This window comes from Danaus plexippus, chromosome 12, assembly GCF_018135715.1.
Source record: "Danaus plexippus chromosome 12, MEX_DaPlex, whole genome shotgun sequence".
NCBI lineage: Eukaryota > Metazoa > Arthropoda > Insecta > Lepidoptera > Nymphalidae > Danaus > Danaus plexippus.
This window is the reverse complement of record NC_083545.1, coordinates 6173387-6194223: the sequence shown is the minus strand read 5'-3', so window position 1 is coordinate 6194223 and position 20837 is coordinate 6173387. Positions and strand designations below refer to the sequence as shown.

Here is a 20837-nt window from a genome sequence, read left to right as displayed (position 1 = left end):
TGGCGTGTGTGTAAATAGTTACGAGATAAATAGAAAAATATAGTAATTATAGTAACTACAATTATAATTCCATGACTTTTTGTATATGAACATAGATGTAACGAATTCTATAATTATATTTTAAAGTGACTTGCACTAGACATACTTCAATAATAATAGTCAGAAAGCTTGCGATACTAATTTTTGTTGTGGAGACGCCTAAAAGTAAATATATAATAAATTTGTATATATTTATTTGTACACACAAGTCAGATAATTTATGTTTGTAATTTGTTACCTACGAGTGCGTGAATACGTGATTAGAATGTCATTTAAATAGCTTAAAATTTTCCTATTACACTCTATTTATTTTCTTTGTTTCAAGTTAAATAATAAAATTGAAGAAATATAATTTAATTAATATAGATACTACCAATTATATAATTTTAATATTTTACTTACGATACACGCTACCATTATTAAATGAGGAAATTTCAGATATGTCATTATTTATAATTAATGATAATATGACACATTTGTTAATTTTTGTTGACCTGGTTCCAAACAAAAGATAGGTGCGGTCAGGGGTAGTTTATTAATTGAATTGGACTGAAAATGTGGGCGTACGAATTAAAACAGGTAACAAAAAATATAACCCGGAGTATTTCAATAAAAACGTTCCATGAAACTTAAGTTTTTCGCACCAAAAACGTCTGATACTTCCAGCTCATCTGCCCTTGATCAAGGTTGCTGTAAAATAACCGAAACGTCGAGCAAAATATAATTTAGTAAACAGCATAGTATATACGAAAAGCATAGTTTTATATAAATGTGTACTCGTGAAAATCTTTAGATTTTAGTAAATCTTAAGCAGGTAATCGTATTCTTTATTTCCAAAATAATTAAAACTAATTTGAAATAAATATATATATATATATATATATATATCAAATAAAACATGGAGAAGCTGTTGAAATAATTACAACAGGCAGAATTAAGTAACAGACTACTTACAAGGGTTCAAATCACTACTTAATACACATTCACCATAATTACTGATCCGAAGTTCAAAGGGAAGAGGGTAACCTCAAAGTTCTCTGACGGCGGCGTCAAAGTTGAGCTGGGTCCAGATAGTTGGCGGCCAACAAGGCTTTCAACAATCCCCGGACAAAGTAAGCTTTTATCTTACACTATTTAATCCTTGACATTAACATGACCACTTGCAACAAGAACCATTCAAAGAATGACGGAATATAGAATATGATTCTAATGTTAGGCATGTTAATTGACAAAACAAACTCCTTGTTACATGTGAAATTTATAAATAATGTTGAGGCACTTTACCTATTCCATTAACACATACAAAAATAAAATGTATTAATTTAAAAATTATACATCGTATATGAAGAGATTACGAAAATAGATTTCATACAACAAAATAAAACATTTCGATCGCTTCGATATGATTACAAAATCTGAAAAATATATTACAACAACGTAAGTGTTTTATTACAAACCAAATAAAGGGCACGTACGACATAATGAAATTAAGGTTCGTTGAAAAACTCACTCTCGCCCGACTAATACAGGTCACTGTAATATGAAACATTTTGTTACTAATGACATTTGTACACTCAAAGCCTTATAAATCGTTGGCAATTAGCGTTAATGAAACGGAATTTCCAGGAATTATTTACAGTACAATAAAATATGGTTGCATACAGATTATGGGGCCGCATTTATAGCTTAATATCACCACACATTGTGTTATCTAAAACGAAAATAATGTACGTATGTGATATAACTTCCATTCGTTTCTCATTAATATTTTCCCCCTAGGGAGAACACCAAATGTAGGAATAGTCGCATAAATCTATTTCCTGGCAACACCTTTCTTTGTTAGATATGTCTTTCTAAAATATTATTTCGCACCCGACTATTATGTTGTCACGACTATATTTAGCAGATCATTATCTGAATTTAATTATTAAAATAGTTCCTGGAACTCAATATATTTAGGGAAAGCTTTAGATACGAAACAAAATGAATACCTGTTTAATGAAAAGTATATACATAGCTATGTAAGTTTAGAAGTTATTTCATATCTTATTCATCAATACAACTCTATACGTATAATAGTAGTCGTATAGAATGGGTGCAACCACAGAGTTTAACCGTCAAATTCTATGAATAGTATTGATTCCATAGAGGTCAAGTTATGACGGCAGGTACATTGAGGTAACCTTTGTATCGGTCGGCCATTACGTTCCCGCTCCAGTGATTTGGAAACCTATATCGTCTCACTCGGGGTGAAGTATAATCACTACCAAGTCTGTTCTGTGATTTGATTCGTGTATAAATTATATTGCACAACGTCAAATCAATCAAAATAGAAATTCTCTTGAACGCATCTAGACAATGTTGTCGAAATTAAAATTCAATATACATATTTTAGATTTCAAACATTCGTCATAGACTCTGGAAGTATCTTATGTCAAATTTGTTTTAAAACGTTTAGGAAAATACCTAACACGTCAACAAAATAAACAAACAAAACACGCATGAATTAGTATAAAGACAACTTAATTTCAATGACGATTTATTATAAGATACATTATGAAACTTGGTTGCGAGTGCTGACGTTTTTTCCGGGACTTAGCGCTGACAAGTCAGGGCCAGTCGTTAACCCTCTAAACAATTCAGGTCAGACAGTCGTGTGGGGTACTCAAACAAAACTTACGTCTGCGGCAGATGCGTTCTCATTACAAACATTACGTATGAATGTATATAGACGTGTGTAAGTACTTCTGTTATAAACCTTTGATACTCTGTATTTGCGTGTCTTACAATGGCTTACCAAATTTCCAGTACAGAGTTAATAGTCCCGAAAATGAATGACTCATTATATGATGTCAATGCTCCTCATACCAATTTTGAACTCAAGTTTTAAGTGCTATAACCTATTACGTAACTACTTGTTATATTCAATTGTTACAATTCGGATTGTCGTATAACAATGTTTGTATGTTTTAATTGTCTTCTAATTTCAATTGCAATGTTAATTTATATGAATTATTACGATTAATAAATTGAAATCTGCTTCACGAATATTTAATAACGTCCGACCTAAATAACTCCGATTATAATTGTATAGCACTAGATTGATTTTAAAATACTTGGCGGTTGATGATTTGCCAAAACGTAATGTGTACAACACATACAAGAGTTCGTTGAACTTTTTATCATTCTTGTCTAAACCAGTATTAATAGAACGGGATAAATAATTCATTTTAGAACGCCAAACACTGATTTCAAGTCGCTGGCAATAAATGATAATGCTGAATTGCCTCCGGTGATAATAAAATACAAGAAATATTATTATTATAGACAATTAATAATAAAATCAATTTACTCACAGAAATTTCATGATCATATTCTATTCGGAAAATCGTATTTATAATGACTATATACAGAGTTTTATAACTATTTCACCAAGTGCAATTTTCTTATTTCTTATTTAAATGTTACGCAATATATTCGTATATTGCTCTAATAACGAATGTTACGAAACAAAATATAAATTTATTAGAACGTAATTGAATCAACAAACCGGTGCAAGTGCAGTGAACTTTAAAATCTGGATATCGTCTCGAGTTGCATAAGAGTCAAGTAACGATTGAAGTAATGGAGGCAAAACAAGAGAAAGAATCTATTAAAGTAACATTAAGGGAAAATACTCATGGGTATTACGGCTTAATGGGAAAAGATGATGTATTACCGGCAGGGATTTAGAAGTTTGCGACTACTTTTTTCTTTATAAGAGTACGTAATAAATATACGTAAACAACATTTCATGAACAAATAACTTTTTTATGAGCAATAATTTTAAACATCGATCCGAACTTGTAAATCAGACGAGTGAGGAATGTTAAGAATACGTTTAGTGGTAAAAAAGGCAGTCAGCGGTGTTTGTATAGGTTAAACAATGAAGTGACGACAAAAGGCCGGCCAGGCTTCATGGCGACTGTGAAAAGAAACAATACATCGTTCGTACTCGGTCGAATGACTCAACACGCCTGCTTGGGATGTTTGATAAATAAGAGAAACTTTGCAATGATTTTATAATCTTACTTTTCAGTTTCACGATTACAATATAAGTAAATTTATTATATATTCATAATTTTTACCAATACATTTGTTTCATTCCCTAGCTGAGTATAAGATTAATTTCTACTGTATGAGGATTAGGGAATAGGATACCCCACACCTGTTTCTCAGAGTGCATTAATGAAATGTATCAAATTTGGGTCACATGGCCGCAGGGTATATGAGGCCATGCTATAATCATCCCACGGAAGTCTGCTATCAATCAACAAACAGATAATGGTGATGTTGAACCCCTGTAGCCGGAAGACGACGTTTCGGCTATCGTGTCAAGGATTTTATAGTCGTTACGACGCAATCATTGAAATACTATTTATAAAATTACTAAATTTTTACCGCGGCTTGACTTGCGAGCTGTTTTTTGTATATGCCTCTATAATATATCCTATCTCATTGTAAATTATGATGGAAATATACGTCTACATCTGAACGAGATATATTTTAAAACTCATAACAGTTGAATGGTTAGAGCATAAAGGCTTATCACGAACACAATCAAACTGAATATACTTCTAACAATTAAAATAATACAAATCTTTAAGAACGTGATATAATTGTAGCATATTAAATCATTATCTACGTGCTGGATAACTTATCTCATTCTTACATTAACAACATCTACGGACAACTGCAATCAATTTTATCCAATCTTCAATCTAAATAAGATTTTATCTGGAACTTACGGGTCTTTCAGAAACTAACTTATCCTTTCCCTAGTTCGCTATTAAATATTCAACTACGAAATTTTCTATATAAATATATACAAAGGATTTATATATTATAGGATTTGACACACTATTCTTCCTTATATATTAGTCACAGAGAAACTGATTCATGCTTCCAAGGTTACACCTACGACCTGTCAATTAAGGATCTGTAATTACATTGAATATGCAATAGGAATCACTTAGCATTTGAACTTATCTACCTTTTATGAAGAATGTCTAGACATATGACAAACATTATTAAGTATATAAATAGAAATACACACGTATACATATATATACGAACAGCAAAGATATACTGTATTTTAAATTATCATCATTACTTACATATAATTTAAATTGTAAATGTTTTATTGTGTATACAATTATTATGCATAAAATGCTTCTTACATTATTTCAAATCATTCTCAATAATTCTAATTGCATATTCTAATCTTGGTTTCATTTGTTCATCGCCTTGAAGAGAACGTGAAAATTTTCGTTAAATTGTCACACGTTGTTTTCAATTTAAACTTCAGTATAAATTCATTAGATTTTGACGTTTAATTTGTTTCAAACAGGCACAAAAACATAATCTTATCCATTTAAAAATCACGTATAACTACTGTAACGAATGCTTATAAATTGGAAGCCGAAATCAAATACCGACAGTCACATCGCGGTCAGTAAACAAGCGGAACAACTTCATGTAAACTGTAAACAAAATACGTAATCGTTGAAGTTGTAGTAAACATGTATTGTACTCTGACACAATACTTTGAAATACAAATAGCAATGATATTAAAATGCACTCTGTTTTTATGTAATTGTGTGGTTTGTACGAAGTGTTTATATGTAACCATATATCACCCGTTTATACACATTGTGGACTACATGGCAGATTTGTAAAGATATTCATTGAATTAATTTATATTATTTTTTATACATTGATTCGTTACTTACAATCTTTAGTCCCTATATAACCTGGATTATACTTTTCACCTATAGTGAAAAAATCGTTAAAATATTAAACGAAAATAATTATTGAAATAAATTTAAATTATAATACGTTAGTTTAATACGTAATAACTAAGAATATAATAGAAATGTACTAGTATAAAAAATATAGCATAATTACATTATTTAAAGACAATTCTTTAAAAGAATTATAAATGAAGTTAATAAATATTATTCCAGCAATAAAAAAAAAATCTATCAGGTAATAAAGAACACAACATAATATCTGTTTTTCTTTTCAATTGTCATTTATATTATTTTTTTCTTTAAAAATTAAGTGTTTACACAGGATGCAATATTGTAACAAGTATATAAATATATAAGAGAATAAGAGTAATGTATGGATGTTGTTAAAACATCACAATATTTTGATAAGCAACACGAAATGTTAAGGTTCAGTACACTGATGTTTAAACAAATCCCGTATACAGTTTACCTTCTCGTTTACCAAATAAACTTTACTATTGTATCAATTCCTAACCCAACAGTTTGTGTTTCACTGTTTATATAATTTAAGATTATTTATTTAAAAAAAATCGTCTTAAGAATATCATATTATTATATAATTTTAACCCGACATACTGATCTGTAGATAAATAAAATATTAAATACATCTCTATCAGAAACATTACAACTATAAATAAGTATAAATAAAATGTTACTTTCATTTAAATGAATATACGGGAAATCTTAAATATCATTATTTCAATTTTCATTATATCCTAATAAATAACTTCGAAAACAATAATTAATATGTAATTATATATATCAATACATAGGTACATAATTCGTTTCGCAGAAAGTATTATCATGTAAATAGATAACATTAAAATCCAAATAATAATATCATACTTTACCAAAAAGGAAACTTCCACAAAGAAAACAATATCTATTTATATATTTTTCATCGCAAAGATAATTTCATATATTTTCATATCAACTGCAAGTGGGTCAAATAATTTAAATTTTAACAAAGAATTCTATGAGTAGAAAATATTCCTTAACAGTTCTATTTATGATGCGGTAGTAATGTGAGTGACTGATAAGGATCAATCAAGTGTACAGCAGTCGCTATCGATGAATCATTTCCTATCGAGACAGGGCAAACATTACCTACATTAAACATGATAACACATAAAATTCAACCGAATCTAAGAAAAAGTTTTCATATATGATATTAATATGTGACTCGAAAAATCGTATTGCTCTTTAAAGAAATTTTGCAAAAATTACCATAGTAAAATTTAACACGATCAAATTCTGTACGGAGAATTAAATTATTATATATACTTCAAATAAAAACCCACACTACCATAATTTCAGCACAGATATTTGCACGTTTGCTATCACTTCCAGTAGTAAACCGTTAAAGTTGTTCAGAACAGACCATCGAAATTCACAAAATAGGACATTAAATCATGTAAAATTGGGATAACCCCAGACAGATTACACTAGAGATAACGTCCAAATGGAGCCAACATTTCACAACGATCATAACTCCAAAGCAAACTTCGGCATTTAGCCCCCCCGTTAACATAACGATGTACTGTGATTAAAATAATACTTTTACATCATTCTACATTTGAATTTCAATTAATATATAAAAGAATTTTATATATGTTTAAAATATTAATTCAAATTGATAACATCGTAGGTGACACTGTATTTTCTTTCCACGTGAAACTGACATCCGAATGTTATAATCGAGTATTGAATTAATACAATGAATATTAGAAAAATAATATATAGAAGGTAAGAATCGGCTAAAAGTATATTAACGTGTATTTTATACGGGTGAAAGTTATTTTAATCAAAATTCCTTAACGGATTGCATTGTTTCTGGTCAATATACATTTTAAAATTAACATAAAGTATACACTAATCATACATTAATTTCACATCAGAGGTTAAAATTTTGCCATTTCTTTACAATCAAAAATTAACAAATAAATATGGTGCAGTCCATCAAATATTTAATCTCTATAATTTCTTAGGACCACATTGTCTTATTCATTTAAATTTCTATTGAAATTGGTCAGGTGGATTTTAAACTAACATAAGATCTTTTAAAACAAAATGTGACTAAATTCAAGGTAAAGAAATTTTATGATGACAAAAATTATATATTTTTAACATATTTCCAATCCATAATATCGTTCGAGACACTATCCACATACTTTGCCTAGTGTTGATAGTGTTCAAAATTAAACAGAAAAATGTAATCTAATGCTGATAACATCAATAAAGCTGTTCTAAATAAAATATCCAAATAAACTATAAAAACGAAGTATAAACAGATTTATTATACCTGATTTATAATAACAGTATTATATAGTTAATAGCTCTTATTATTTTTTTTTCATGTTAATATGAACGTAAATAAATGAGTTTACATTTAAAACTATGTTATATATAATATATTGTGGGTGTATGAAAACTTAGAGGTCTAGAGTGTAATAAGAGAAAATAGTTCAATTGTTTTTACGTGTAAAATAAGTCACATCTAATTATGTCTAATTGTGCTACATCTTATGTTGTATCTAGCCACAAATTTGTCATATATTACCAGGATTTATACAACATTTGGTATTCGAAATTCAAAATATAGTTTAGTTTTAATTTTTCAATATGATCATTATATTTTTTTTATAATAGAGAGCTATAATGATACTGTTGAGTTCCACGTCTCAAAGTAGATACCAAAGTTTTATCTTAACAGCTATATGACTTTTCAAAGCGGCCAATTGTCATGAGTCGACCCGGCATCCGTGAAAGTTTCCATCCAATGAAATCCGTTGGATTAAATAAGTTCAAGTCTAGTTCAACTTGTATAGTATGAATCCAGAGCGTTTCAACCATTGACTCACAATATGTATATTAAAATTTAGATTCTTATATATATATAGCTAACTTTCTTCATATTGAAGACACAATTAAAGTTTATAAACTAGAAAATTTAGCTTTCTATAACGCAAAAACATGGCATGACGTATTCTTATGTACTGTTAATTTCGATAACGGAAAACAGAATGTTATACGGTTATATATTCTCAGGAATCAAACTATCCCAAAGCGTAACACTTAATATTATACCAACACAATTATAAACAAGTAAAAGAAAATAATTCAGTTGCTATAAGAAATAAAATATGATCGAAACAACAGAAATGAATCACAGAAACCGCTGGGGGAAACTCATCGGTCGGAGAGCGTTAAAGGATAATGGCGGAACTACAAAATAAACATAATGATAACTACTCCAACTTTAAACACTAGAGGAAAATAGAAAATGCAGTTTAGAGAACGGTTTAATTAAAAACGTATGCCATTTATCGAGCAGGAGCTAATTATACAAATTATAATCGCTACTTACATCGCACCAATTGAAACCAACTCTATTAATTGTATATATCCTATCGATGTTAAAAAAAACGCAATGGTATATGATTAGAAATTTATATACGCTTCAATATGACGTAAATAATAAATTACAACTTACAACATACGATTACAATTTAACTAATGCATATATATATATATATATATATATAGTGTGTGTGTGTGTGTGTTTTAAACTTCACTGCTTTGAATACTACGGAGAAAGGAAAATACTGATACTTTATAAAGAGCCCCCGTAGTTCTAAATATACCCAGCACGTGTATTATGAAGAGAATTTACTGTACGCCCTCACATATATCTCGTAAATAGTGTTATTTATTCGTAACGGTGAGCACAAAATGTTCTGTAAACCTGAATATAAAGTATATTCCCTTACGATATTACTGATACTGATACACGATATTATTATGCACATTAAGCTGACGTAAAAAATATTCTATGCAGTAATGTGATATTATTATCGTTTTACTCAAAATCCGCATAATTCGATCACTGCTGGTTATGACGCAATTGATAAAGACATGACGTCACAGACAATACGCCAAACAATCTCAATCGTTGATATTTATTGGGGTTATTTTAATACCACGTAAATAACCAATATTTCATGTGATTCATTTTAAACAAAATAACTAGGTTATGTGATAATTGATTGGCGAAAACAAGAGATTGGATGGTATCTCAAACGTCTTCCCTTGGTTTGATACGCCGCTCCGTTGTGTGATTATTTCATAGTCGAAACAAACAATGTCAATTAATTTGATGTAACATCATTTATTATAGCATTTCAAACATTTTTGGATTAGAAATAATGGTTTTTGTTATGTTAAATCGTGTCAAAGATTATAATCTTACCACAAGTTTGAATGGTAACACTACATGGTGAAAGTTTCCCGTTTCTCGTACAATAACCTATGTTTATACTATATATATTAATACACATTACAGAATGTGAGAATGTTTGGGACAGAAAAACTGAACACACTCCGTATGAAGTGCGACGTTGCAAACTTTTGGTAAGTATATTGGATACAATAATGAAATTAACGTCAACATATTTTCTAAATGGAAATTTATTAGTATATAAACATACATATTTATTGCTTTTAATAATAATACACTTGACAAATTGACGTCCCCACCTTCATATATAATTAAAGTAACGTAACTAATAACAATTTATTTATTCACTATGATGTCATTATATTTATTTATAGTTACTTTAAATAAAAATTACGAATACATATTATAATATATGAATGAAGTTTTAATGTTTTATAATATTTTTTTACTCACACAATCTACCAAAGCTCAGGGACAATCTTTTTCTGAGCTTCTGCATTTTGCTCATGGCACCTCCGCGTTTTTCTCTCATTGTCACGCCTGTAAAGGAACAATATATATATTAAACATCTTAAAAATATATTAAACAAAACTAAGTCTAATCATAAGTGATTGTTGCTAACTATAATTATATTCTACGTGTGTAAAATATAAATACTATTTACGAACCCATTATGTCAGAGACTATCAATAGATAGGAGAATGATTTGTTGTTTCATTGTACCAACAACACGTCGTAGAATTCTATATTTATTTATGCTATCAATGATGTATATTAAAACTTTGACCCAACATTCGTTTTCATCTTACAAACGACACGCATTGATGGTAGACTCATGACCAACGCATGGCCATACCATGACCAACACATGGTCAACTAGTGACCACTACGTACTTGACCATTAATAAAAAATAAAGATTTTATTATTATTATTTTTTGGTCATAACTCTTGAATTGTATTAAGCGTTCATAAAATTACAAATGGCGGGCGTCTAATCGGGTGTCGAGTTGATAAATGAATTGGAGACCTTCGTGCCTTTTTTCTGTAGTAAATTTTGTAGTTATTCAGGCATTATTATACATCTGATGTTAAAAATTTATTTCACTTATATTATTTTTAAACCATTTCTAAGGTTTTTTTCAGTTGATCTCATTAATCAGACGAGACCACCTTTCTAGTCACAACAGAAGTAAATGAATTCACCTCAAGATAAGTACGTATATGTAAAATAGTTTGTACTATTTGAAAATCAAAAATGAGGAAAGATTTAAATGAAACTATGTTTTTGGATACTACTACTACGCGTTTGTTTTTATTTTATAACTACATGATCCCGACGTTTCTTTGCCTTTCCAGCAATCTTGATCACGGGAGTACGAGATGAAAGTATGTCAGTGTAAAAAAAACGCGTAGTATCCAATAAACTAAGTTTCATTTAAATGCAGAACTTTCTTCTGTCTGCGAAAGACTAATAGATTAATATTTTTTATTCATAAGCTGACTATCTCTGAACAAGCTTTGATTATTATAATTTCAATTTGACAATGATAACTCTGTCTGAGACAAATGAAGAAATTCAAGATAAGCGAGTAAAAAAGGAAGTAAGTAACTGTGTTTTTAATTAAAAGAGAGACAAATTGCGTTATTCAATAAATCTTACATCTCAAACTAGAGCTAATATTTAATGTCTAGAAATCTTAACATATCAGATAACTAATAATTTAATGAAACATTAATTCATCACGGTATGTTCGTTGACTCTTCCCTTGGTATGAAACCACATCACGCCATCACGACAGTCATAAACTACAAAACAACTGTATTCCATCAGACACAATACTATATGAAGTTCTTAAAGAACTTTCGATATAACAATATTAATAACAAAATTTAAATGCCCACATATTTTATCATAGCATTAAACATACTGCACTGTGATGAATAAAAATTATAAGACATACTACAGATTTGGAACTACAACCAATATATCAAGCTATAATTAAATTAATTGTTATATAAAACGCCAATTTGGCTGGCGCTACCTCGGACTTGAAAATATATGTACTGATAAAAAAAAAATACCAATAACATTATAAAACTTAAACAGAAAGTGTAATTAAGAGGTTAGACGAAGACAGCGTGACAATTCTCCGTACTCATAAGAACGTTAACACATGATTGAGTGTACCTTTACGATATGAAGACAAAAAGTTACAGAGAAACAAACTAACGACTGCTATACGTATATTAAAACAGCTTATAATATACTCAAACAAATTTGTCATATGAAACTTCGTCAGACAATATTCTTATCAGAGAGAATAGACCGTGACCTGTTTAAGTCGCTCCGCTACCGAAATTCACAAAACAAGGTCTCAATAACTCGTTTAGTCGGTACATCCATTTGCTTGATAAAGCAAATTACAACCGAGAGGTTTCTAGTGAATCTCGCACAAAGTGGATACCAAATTATATGTACAACGTATCGTAGAATATTTCGTTACTGTATTTTTTTTTTTTAATTATATTCTGTATCATAAAATATTTGAAGAATAAATCTATATAGGAAATGTTTCAATTCTATGTACTCCGGTACAAATAGGGCAATTCTGTTCACAAAGTTATCGAAACGGTAGCTGACTGCGAGGTGCCAAGAAACTCCCAAAGGCGACAACATGACGCCTATAGAACGTTGCACCCTAAATTTATGTAAGTACTTAAAAAAAAGATATTATGAACGATAACGATCCATTCAATTAAAATAATGTAAACAATTAACTCAATTAACTTTTATGGACTATCAAGAATAACAGTATTAATTTCTTCGTAATCCGTTATAAAAGAAAACTTTTCTTCGAAATAACTCGACCCAGATATGCTCACAAATTTACGAGAATCACAATACGGCCACAAACACTCGAGGAGTATGCCAATTACACGATAAAATCCATTTCATACGAATCGATTTATATTAGAGCGAGGCTGAAACCTGAACTCGCCAGTTAAACTTCATCAAAAACTGCATTCGATACGAATACTTTGACCTAGATATCAAATCACCCGTTTAGACTAACCTATCTCATCTCTATAACAAATCTATGAATTGCTTAGATCCAAATTCCTATTTATCATTAAAACAATTCCTTAAAAAAAAATAGCAATTTAAAAATATCATTAAAATTATTTGTAAAAAGAAATACGGTAAGAAAATAAATATTAATAAAAACAGGCGAATAAAAATTTCATCAGATCCGAATTGGATTATAAAACGTACATTTGGTGTCGAATATTAAACGTGAGCTTCGTAAATATTGTATCGGAGGCATCAGACGACTGGCGGACAAAATTCTAGCCATTCCCAGCTCGGACATTCACTGAAATACAAATGTTCATTACGAAACATCCAACGGACAACTCATTTCAATCTCATTCGAAACCAACAATGTTGACTCATTGCGGACATATCAGACTATAATTTTAATACTACAAAATGTATAATATAATTCAATTAAACAAAATAGTATATAGTATAAAAGTTACGTGCGTGTTGGTTTAACACAAGGTAGGTAAACATTCTAGGGATAAGGTAAACAGAACCATTGACAAACATTCAAGCTGTCACCACTATCTAATCTGACTAGCAACAGGAATATATTCTTAACATTTACATACTTATATAATATAGCCGTATTTTACATAAACATATCATACAAAACCTAGTCAAGGAAGATCTATTAAAATGGTAACTATCAAACCATTGATATTAAAATAAGGATTAATTTTCAACTAGTTATTCAGATTAATAAAAATTTAAATAAGTTTGCAATATAATCTTCATAAGTGATCTAAAAAGAAACAGCGCTGTAATCAATGATAACACAATCAATGACAGTCATTGTTATCGAGATACCTTATCTGTAATAACAGCATCATTGAAACAATTACGTTACATTGTATGTGAACGTGAACCAAGTTTCCGCAAACTGTGACTTATCTAATTCAATCATTTCCTTCCGTGTGACGTATCGTTTTAACTTTGTTATGGCAGAAATTTTAATTTAACATTCATACCATGACATTCGAAAGATCTTAAGTCCTTTATAGAACTTCCTTAATATCATCCGATAAGATTTTATGGATTTATAATTTTAGTAAATAATATTTACTTTTTAATAGTAATAGTGAACCTTTTTGCTCTTATTTTTTTTTTTATCAACTGATGAAAATCTGGCACAACGACCCTACTAAATTATGATAGCAAGATTTGAAATCAGAACAACAGTGACGCAGTACGTTTTTGAAACCTTCATGTATACCGCATAATCCCAAGGACCTATGAATTAACTTTATTATATAAAATTATAATCCGACGTATAAGTCACATATTACCAAAACTTAACCTTATACAGCGGTAAGATAAGATCCAAATTACTTCCAAAACTAAATGCTCAAAAAAAGGCTTTAGTAATATAATCTTCATAAAGCAACTATTATAGCGATAAAATTCTAAACGTAAACAACACAACCGTTTATTTCGGAACAACTTCAGACATGTCACGCAAATTATCTTCCGCATGTTTTTATTCTGCTTCGGTTGTAAATGTACTCGTAAACTTACATCTTGCGCCCGCTCGGGGCATAAGCCTAAATTGCCAATTTAAGAACATTATTCATTATAAATTAAACATGAAATAAGCCAATTAATTGCCTCTGAACCCTTGCGTTATGTAGGCCGATGTAATAAAATTTATGTATTATATGTGGGTTCGATTGTTAATTTTGTTCAAGATGTATTTCGATAAAAAAAATAACAGATTCAGAACTTTAAAAATGCATGGTTTAGAAAGTGTGTTAGGAATGAACGTTAGATAAACGAGCTCATTTTATTCAAAAAATATCATATTTTTATCGCTTCGTTTGTAATTTCTACCAAAACTTTTACAACCAAGCAAAATAAAACTAAAATAAAAAAATACCTATTTACACATATTTCTGAGCAGTTGTAAAATAATTAACAGAATTTTGTTATCTGTATCAATCTCTTTTTTTATTTTAAATAATAACGCCACACTCATTTTTTTTAAAAAGAGGCAAAACTATAATTTTATAACTATTTAATTCTGCATCGTAAAAACTATAGTTTCTTATATATATATATATATATATATATATATCAAATTCTTAAGGAGTTACACAAACAGCTTTTATTTAAACCAACATTTAACTTATAAACTGTTTGTGACTAAATGCTAGAGTACAATAATAACGATGATATATATTCCGCATACCGGAACTGTCCGTTGAACCCGTTACGAAACTCTCCCACCAGTGAGAGAACCACTTGACATTAATCCCTAATAAACGAAGAATCGAATATAATATAAAAATAAAATCTCTACTTCGATCACAGATTCAAATAAGACTATGTAGCTATATTATCTAATATTATAGGGACTTTATATATTTTGTCAAACAGAAGCTGTGGAAAGTACTTTTATATAAAAAGTATTACTTATTGCATCGATCTCACCATTGTATACAAGTCAACACCCAGCCGGTAATAATAACACTTTCACAGTAATAAGCAACAAAAAAACAATGCCACCGCCATCCCACTTACAATGTAAATATTGATTTATCTCATTTAAATATTAACATAAACTCGAAAGATATGTTTAATTATATTTGTAAACTAATGTCGCATGTTACTGCTGTATATAAAACTTGACTGCTTACTTTAATAGTTCTATTTCATATACGTTCACTTCAACAGAAGTCGTAAAATGACCTGAGTCGTAAGTTCTTCGAAAGGTGAATTTTAGTTTAGCAACACGTGCAGTACGAGATACTTATATAGATCATACCAAAACGTATAGACTGATTAAACTTTAAGCGAATCTATTTTGTTTGGTAAAAATTTAAACTCTTATATTAAGGAGAAAGGCTTCTCTAGTTTTTTCACATATGAATAAATAAGACGTTATATGTGAATTTAAATAACAATCGAATTGAGTGCTTTCTGTTTTTAATGACTCCATTAATGTTTTCACATTGTATATCATATACATATATATTATATTGTATAGAAAATAATGTCACATAAACTGATAATAGTAAAAAAAAGGTTTATATATCATAATAATAATGTTGATAATTTTCAACTGCATAAATAAGCATTCTAATATTGAAAATAATATCTTAAAGGTCCTTGTACATTGATAAACATTTTTTATAAATTTACATATTAATACTAACTTTTTGCTAATTTTATCTCATCACGAGTGAATTTTATTAAGAAATTTTAAAAACCTACGACAAAAATTTAAAACTGTTTGATTTGGATATACGTATATTAAAAAAAATCTAATCTAAGCATCTAGCTCGTACGGTGTGCGTGCGAAAGTCGTTCGTCGACCTTGCGACGGCCAGCCCGCGTTCCATTCCACCCACTGCACCTAAACAAACGACCGAATGCATTGTGCCATAGCATAAGAGACATAAAAATATTAAACTACCTGCAATACTTTTATAGCCTTATTAAGAAAAAAACCTTTAAAAGATAAATTGAAACATTAATTTTAATTAATTCTCTAATGAAGAAAGAAGAATCAATATATAATAAGAAGCCAAAAAAATACGTTTCGAATTTCGAATGTTTTATTACCGAAGCATATTCGCAAGCGAAATCTGCAGTCCATGAAAGTTTTAGATGCAGTAAAATTAATGTTTGTTTTAAAGTCCAAAGCAATAAATGCTTATTCAACAGTCTTGAAATTTGCCGTCAACGCAAATGCTAAGTCGTTAAATAGATCGAGCGACTTTAAGGCTTTTGTTACGTGCTATTAAAAAAATCCTTTCGAATGACGCTTTCGAATGACTATATTACCTTTGATTACTTTACAAGTTTTGGTAAACATTAACAACTGATGGATTACTACAAAGGCGCCACTTAGAATATCATCGCTCAGCGTAAGTCTTGGATTCGTGCCAACAAAAATAATACGTTCAAAATAAACACCGCAAAATCTGTATCTGTCAAATGTTCGTAAATATCCGCATTTTCTTCCGTGAGATATATATATATATACGTAGACTAAATAATATATGCCCTTGTATATATTTATTCATCTATAACTATAAATATAAATACAGCCATGCACAGTTAATCCTTTATATAATATGTACTGTTTGCCGTACAAAGATGAAAAACAAAAAGATAAAGAGTAAACTTCGTAGGGGAACCAAAGAGAAACTAATTATTTTATATATAAAAACTATTATCTAAATGTTCGTCACTCTTTTGTTATATCTGTTAACTCGACGAATATAGAGGTGTAATATTATGCAATGTGTACCAAATATCATCTAAGGAAACTCCATTAAAAACCGATTCATTCATCCCAGACAAACAGACAAACAAAAACTGGAGTCGTTATGAGTTAATATCTCTTAACAACAGTAATAACTGAAGAAAAAAATTAAATTGAAAGAATTGGTATTTATGAAAAAAATAATAATAAAAAGGTACTGAAATAAGTAACCGTGCAGCTGAACTAACTTAATTCGAGCGGAGACTGGGTCAGAAACTAGTGTATCCATTATGATAAATAAACGAATCCAGTCGCTGCCAGTTTTAGATGAGTCAGTGCAGTGTATTGTAAGCATCCATTAACTAACGTGGGTATGGTAGGTCCGATTAGAAGCTAGTAGTTTGAACATTTACAATTTATAACAATTACTGTTTTTAGGTTACAAACGTGATAATTATACAAACTATTTATTTTTTCTTTACTCATCGATAGCAATTCAGGAACCACCGAAGCCAACGGTGCGTCAGATAGATGGTATGTGTTATATTTGTATGAATCATTAAACAACATTTATGATAGCGTATAATTTCTTGTAATTTACAATGAGGTATATAACTTTATTTGCAGTAATTTATTATCTATACTACTAACGGTTTTGGAGAAGAAAAATGTCTTATATTTGTGGTCTGTGCATTTTTTCCTTATTAGTATTTATCTCTTCAGCACATTAATTCTGAAGGCGAACGGTTGACGTCATACAATATTTAATGGTCATATTTTTTTTTTTTTGATTTTCAAGTTAACTTTACATTCATTTCTTAACAGCCGTTCCGTTTAACTTGCGTCTTTGGCTTATTAATATAAATATTTTTTATTATTGTCTTGAATCATAACAAAAGTATAAGATATCAAAAAAATCAGTCTAGACCGAGGAGAAAGACAGAAAATTTTGTAATAAAACTCAGAACAGCAAAAAGATTACAAACATACGTAAAATTCCAGCGGTCGTGCTCAAAAATTTCATCACAATCTAACAATTTATTTACTGTTCTCTCAGATGTTAGCTTTAAATGTTTTATGTAGATTAGTACCAGAAGCAGACACGTTATGTATTTATCTGACTACTTAAGACTCGGGAGACTTTAAATATACTATCAAATCAAGGCTACTTAGTAAAGAGTACATCTTCATATAGAAAATCATTCCATTAATTCTATTGAAGTATCTTTTAAGAATATAGATTCAAGAACTCGTACAAATTATATTTATATTCTATACGAAATAATTACTTACATTTATTTAAGATTTTGCTTGATTAAAACAACGAAAGTTTTCTATAAATCAGTTAACAAACATAGACAACACAGATAGACAAATTCATATAATTAAACTACACTTTAAGAGGATGCATAAACCATAACAACAGAGGATTTGTCCATTTAAACTGAGACCATTAAGAGCAACGACAACCGTAATTCCATTTCATGCTTTGAAACCCACTTTCAAAAGATTAGAATTGATGAATTGTAATAGCAAAATGGTCGCTAAAGTAACTGGCGAGCATATTTAGATCCTACACAAGTGGAGAATAGAGAATAGTACACAATGTGGCCGACTTGAAACTATTGAAGCGAACCCGAAATAAGATCCTTACGTCTTGGAGGCGCTCGCATAGAATATTAAATTGTTTTTTTATACGACTGACGAGCGGTTATAATGTGGTTCCAGAAGTTTTTATTACGATCTCAGGTATAACATCAAGTTAATTGGTTGAGATAGTAACATCTTGTTTCAATGGTGTTTTAGGAATATTAGAATTTTACGCAAATAAAACAGAGGGTAAATAAATTTGCATGTATGTGGTTTTTATAGGAGAAGCTTAATTTGAACATTTATTAAAATGTACTGAAATTGTTATTAATTAATTTGGTTGGTATTTTCAAGGTTTAGGTTATAGTTGTGATTGCAAACTAGCCATCCAAAAACAATATCTTCATTCCGATGTCAATTCATATAACACAATTCGACACGTAGATGCAATTACAATAAGGAATGCATTCATATTTTATTGTATGCAACAATATAAATTTACATAACAGTTTGGAACGTGCATTTTCCTATTAACCATGCACGCAGACTATTTCTGTGGACGAGTCAGATATGTTTAATTTGTTTTTAGAATAATATAAATTACTTTTTCGTCTCTAATAAAAAAAAAAAACAAAATCTCCGCTCGGAGCAATTACAAAATAACGAATGCATATCACGACCTCGAACCTGCGACCCTGCAAACAGAACTATTGTGATGCTAATACGAATTGTTCTATGCATTACTTTGTGACGCTAAGGCAAAAAAACACGTACACTCCCATAATATATTTTACAAATTCATACAAATTTATTATATATATATTACAGAAATGTAAATCTGCATTGTAAATAATTTAGCGCATTTTGTGAAAATTATGGAATAAATCAAAGGATGCTGTTAAGTTAGCGTCACGACATTATCAATATTACTATACACATTAGATATACTTAAACGCTAAACCGATACGTAAACATTCGTCGATCACGAGATTCGTTACATGTATTTATATTGACATAAATACTGAATCTTCTCGTGACTGTATTAACAGATAACGCTTTAGACTTGATTAAATAGGTATATTACATTTACATATCTATTGAGCCATTGAAATAATGATAATGTGATAAATGTTGCTTGTCTGTAGTGGGGAGTAGATAAAAATTCTTTAAATTTTGAGCGTTTTAGTTGAAAGTTAATAAAACTATACCAAAATCTTATAATCCTATTTTCTATTATTCCACTAATATTGAAAAACGTATAATAAATTAATAAAATACACGTCGATTAATGTATACATGTTTGTTACACCCTCACGCATAAACTATTGCAATTTTGCATAAACGTTTTATATAAAAAAATATTGTAATAATCTATGCGAGATTATAATATTTGTATGGTGCGAAATCGAACAATTGAACTCAAAAAATAAATCATTATTCAAATTTATACTTTAATTACTATTTAAGAGAAAATTAGAAGGATGACAACCAAAATCGTAAAAAAATACATTAAAACTTACCAGGAGGAGAGTTTCTAATAATTTTCTCTACATATTGGTATAAAACGAGGGCAATAAAAGAGCAAGTTCAATGTTTGCGTCCCGCATTCATCTCGGTTCCATTAAGATCCATCAAAAAAAGTGAAAGACAGTTTTTACGACGTTATAAAGTATGACGGTACAGTAATTCATTTTATACGGACGTTAAAATTTTAAAACTCGGCCCATACATTAAACCCTGTAAGAATCAATTACAACGAATTATCTTATGATTGCCAATAATATAAAAATACTTAGTCTTATTTTATTTGTAATAAAAAAAAAATATA

At 29.5% G+C, this 20837-nt stretch overlaps 1 protein-coding gene across 4 annotated transcripts in view; it reads right to left on the bottom strand.

Moving 5' to 3' along the window:
* The window catches only part of LOC116772252 (cyclin-dependent kinase 14), a 51521-nt gene that overhangs the window by 18301 nt on the left and 12383 nt on the right, over positions 1–20837 (bottom strand). For 3 of the 4 annotated variants that reach the window (XM_032664351.2, XM_032664353.2, XM_032664352.2), the window contains exon 2: positions 10561–10647. The exons of the other annotated variant lie outside the window; for it this stretch is intronic. In XM_032664351.2, coding sequence (XP_032520242.1) covers positions 10561–10647 — 87 coding nt within the window. The remainder of the gene's footprint in view (positions 1–10560; positions 10648–20837) is intronic. 4 annotated transcript variants of the gene reach the window in all.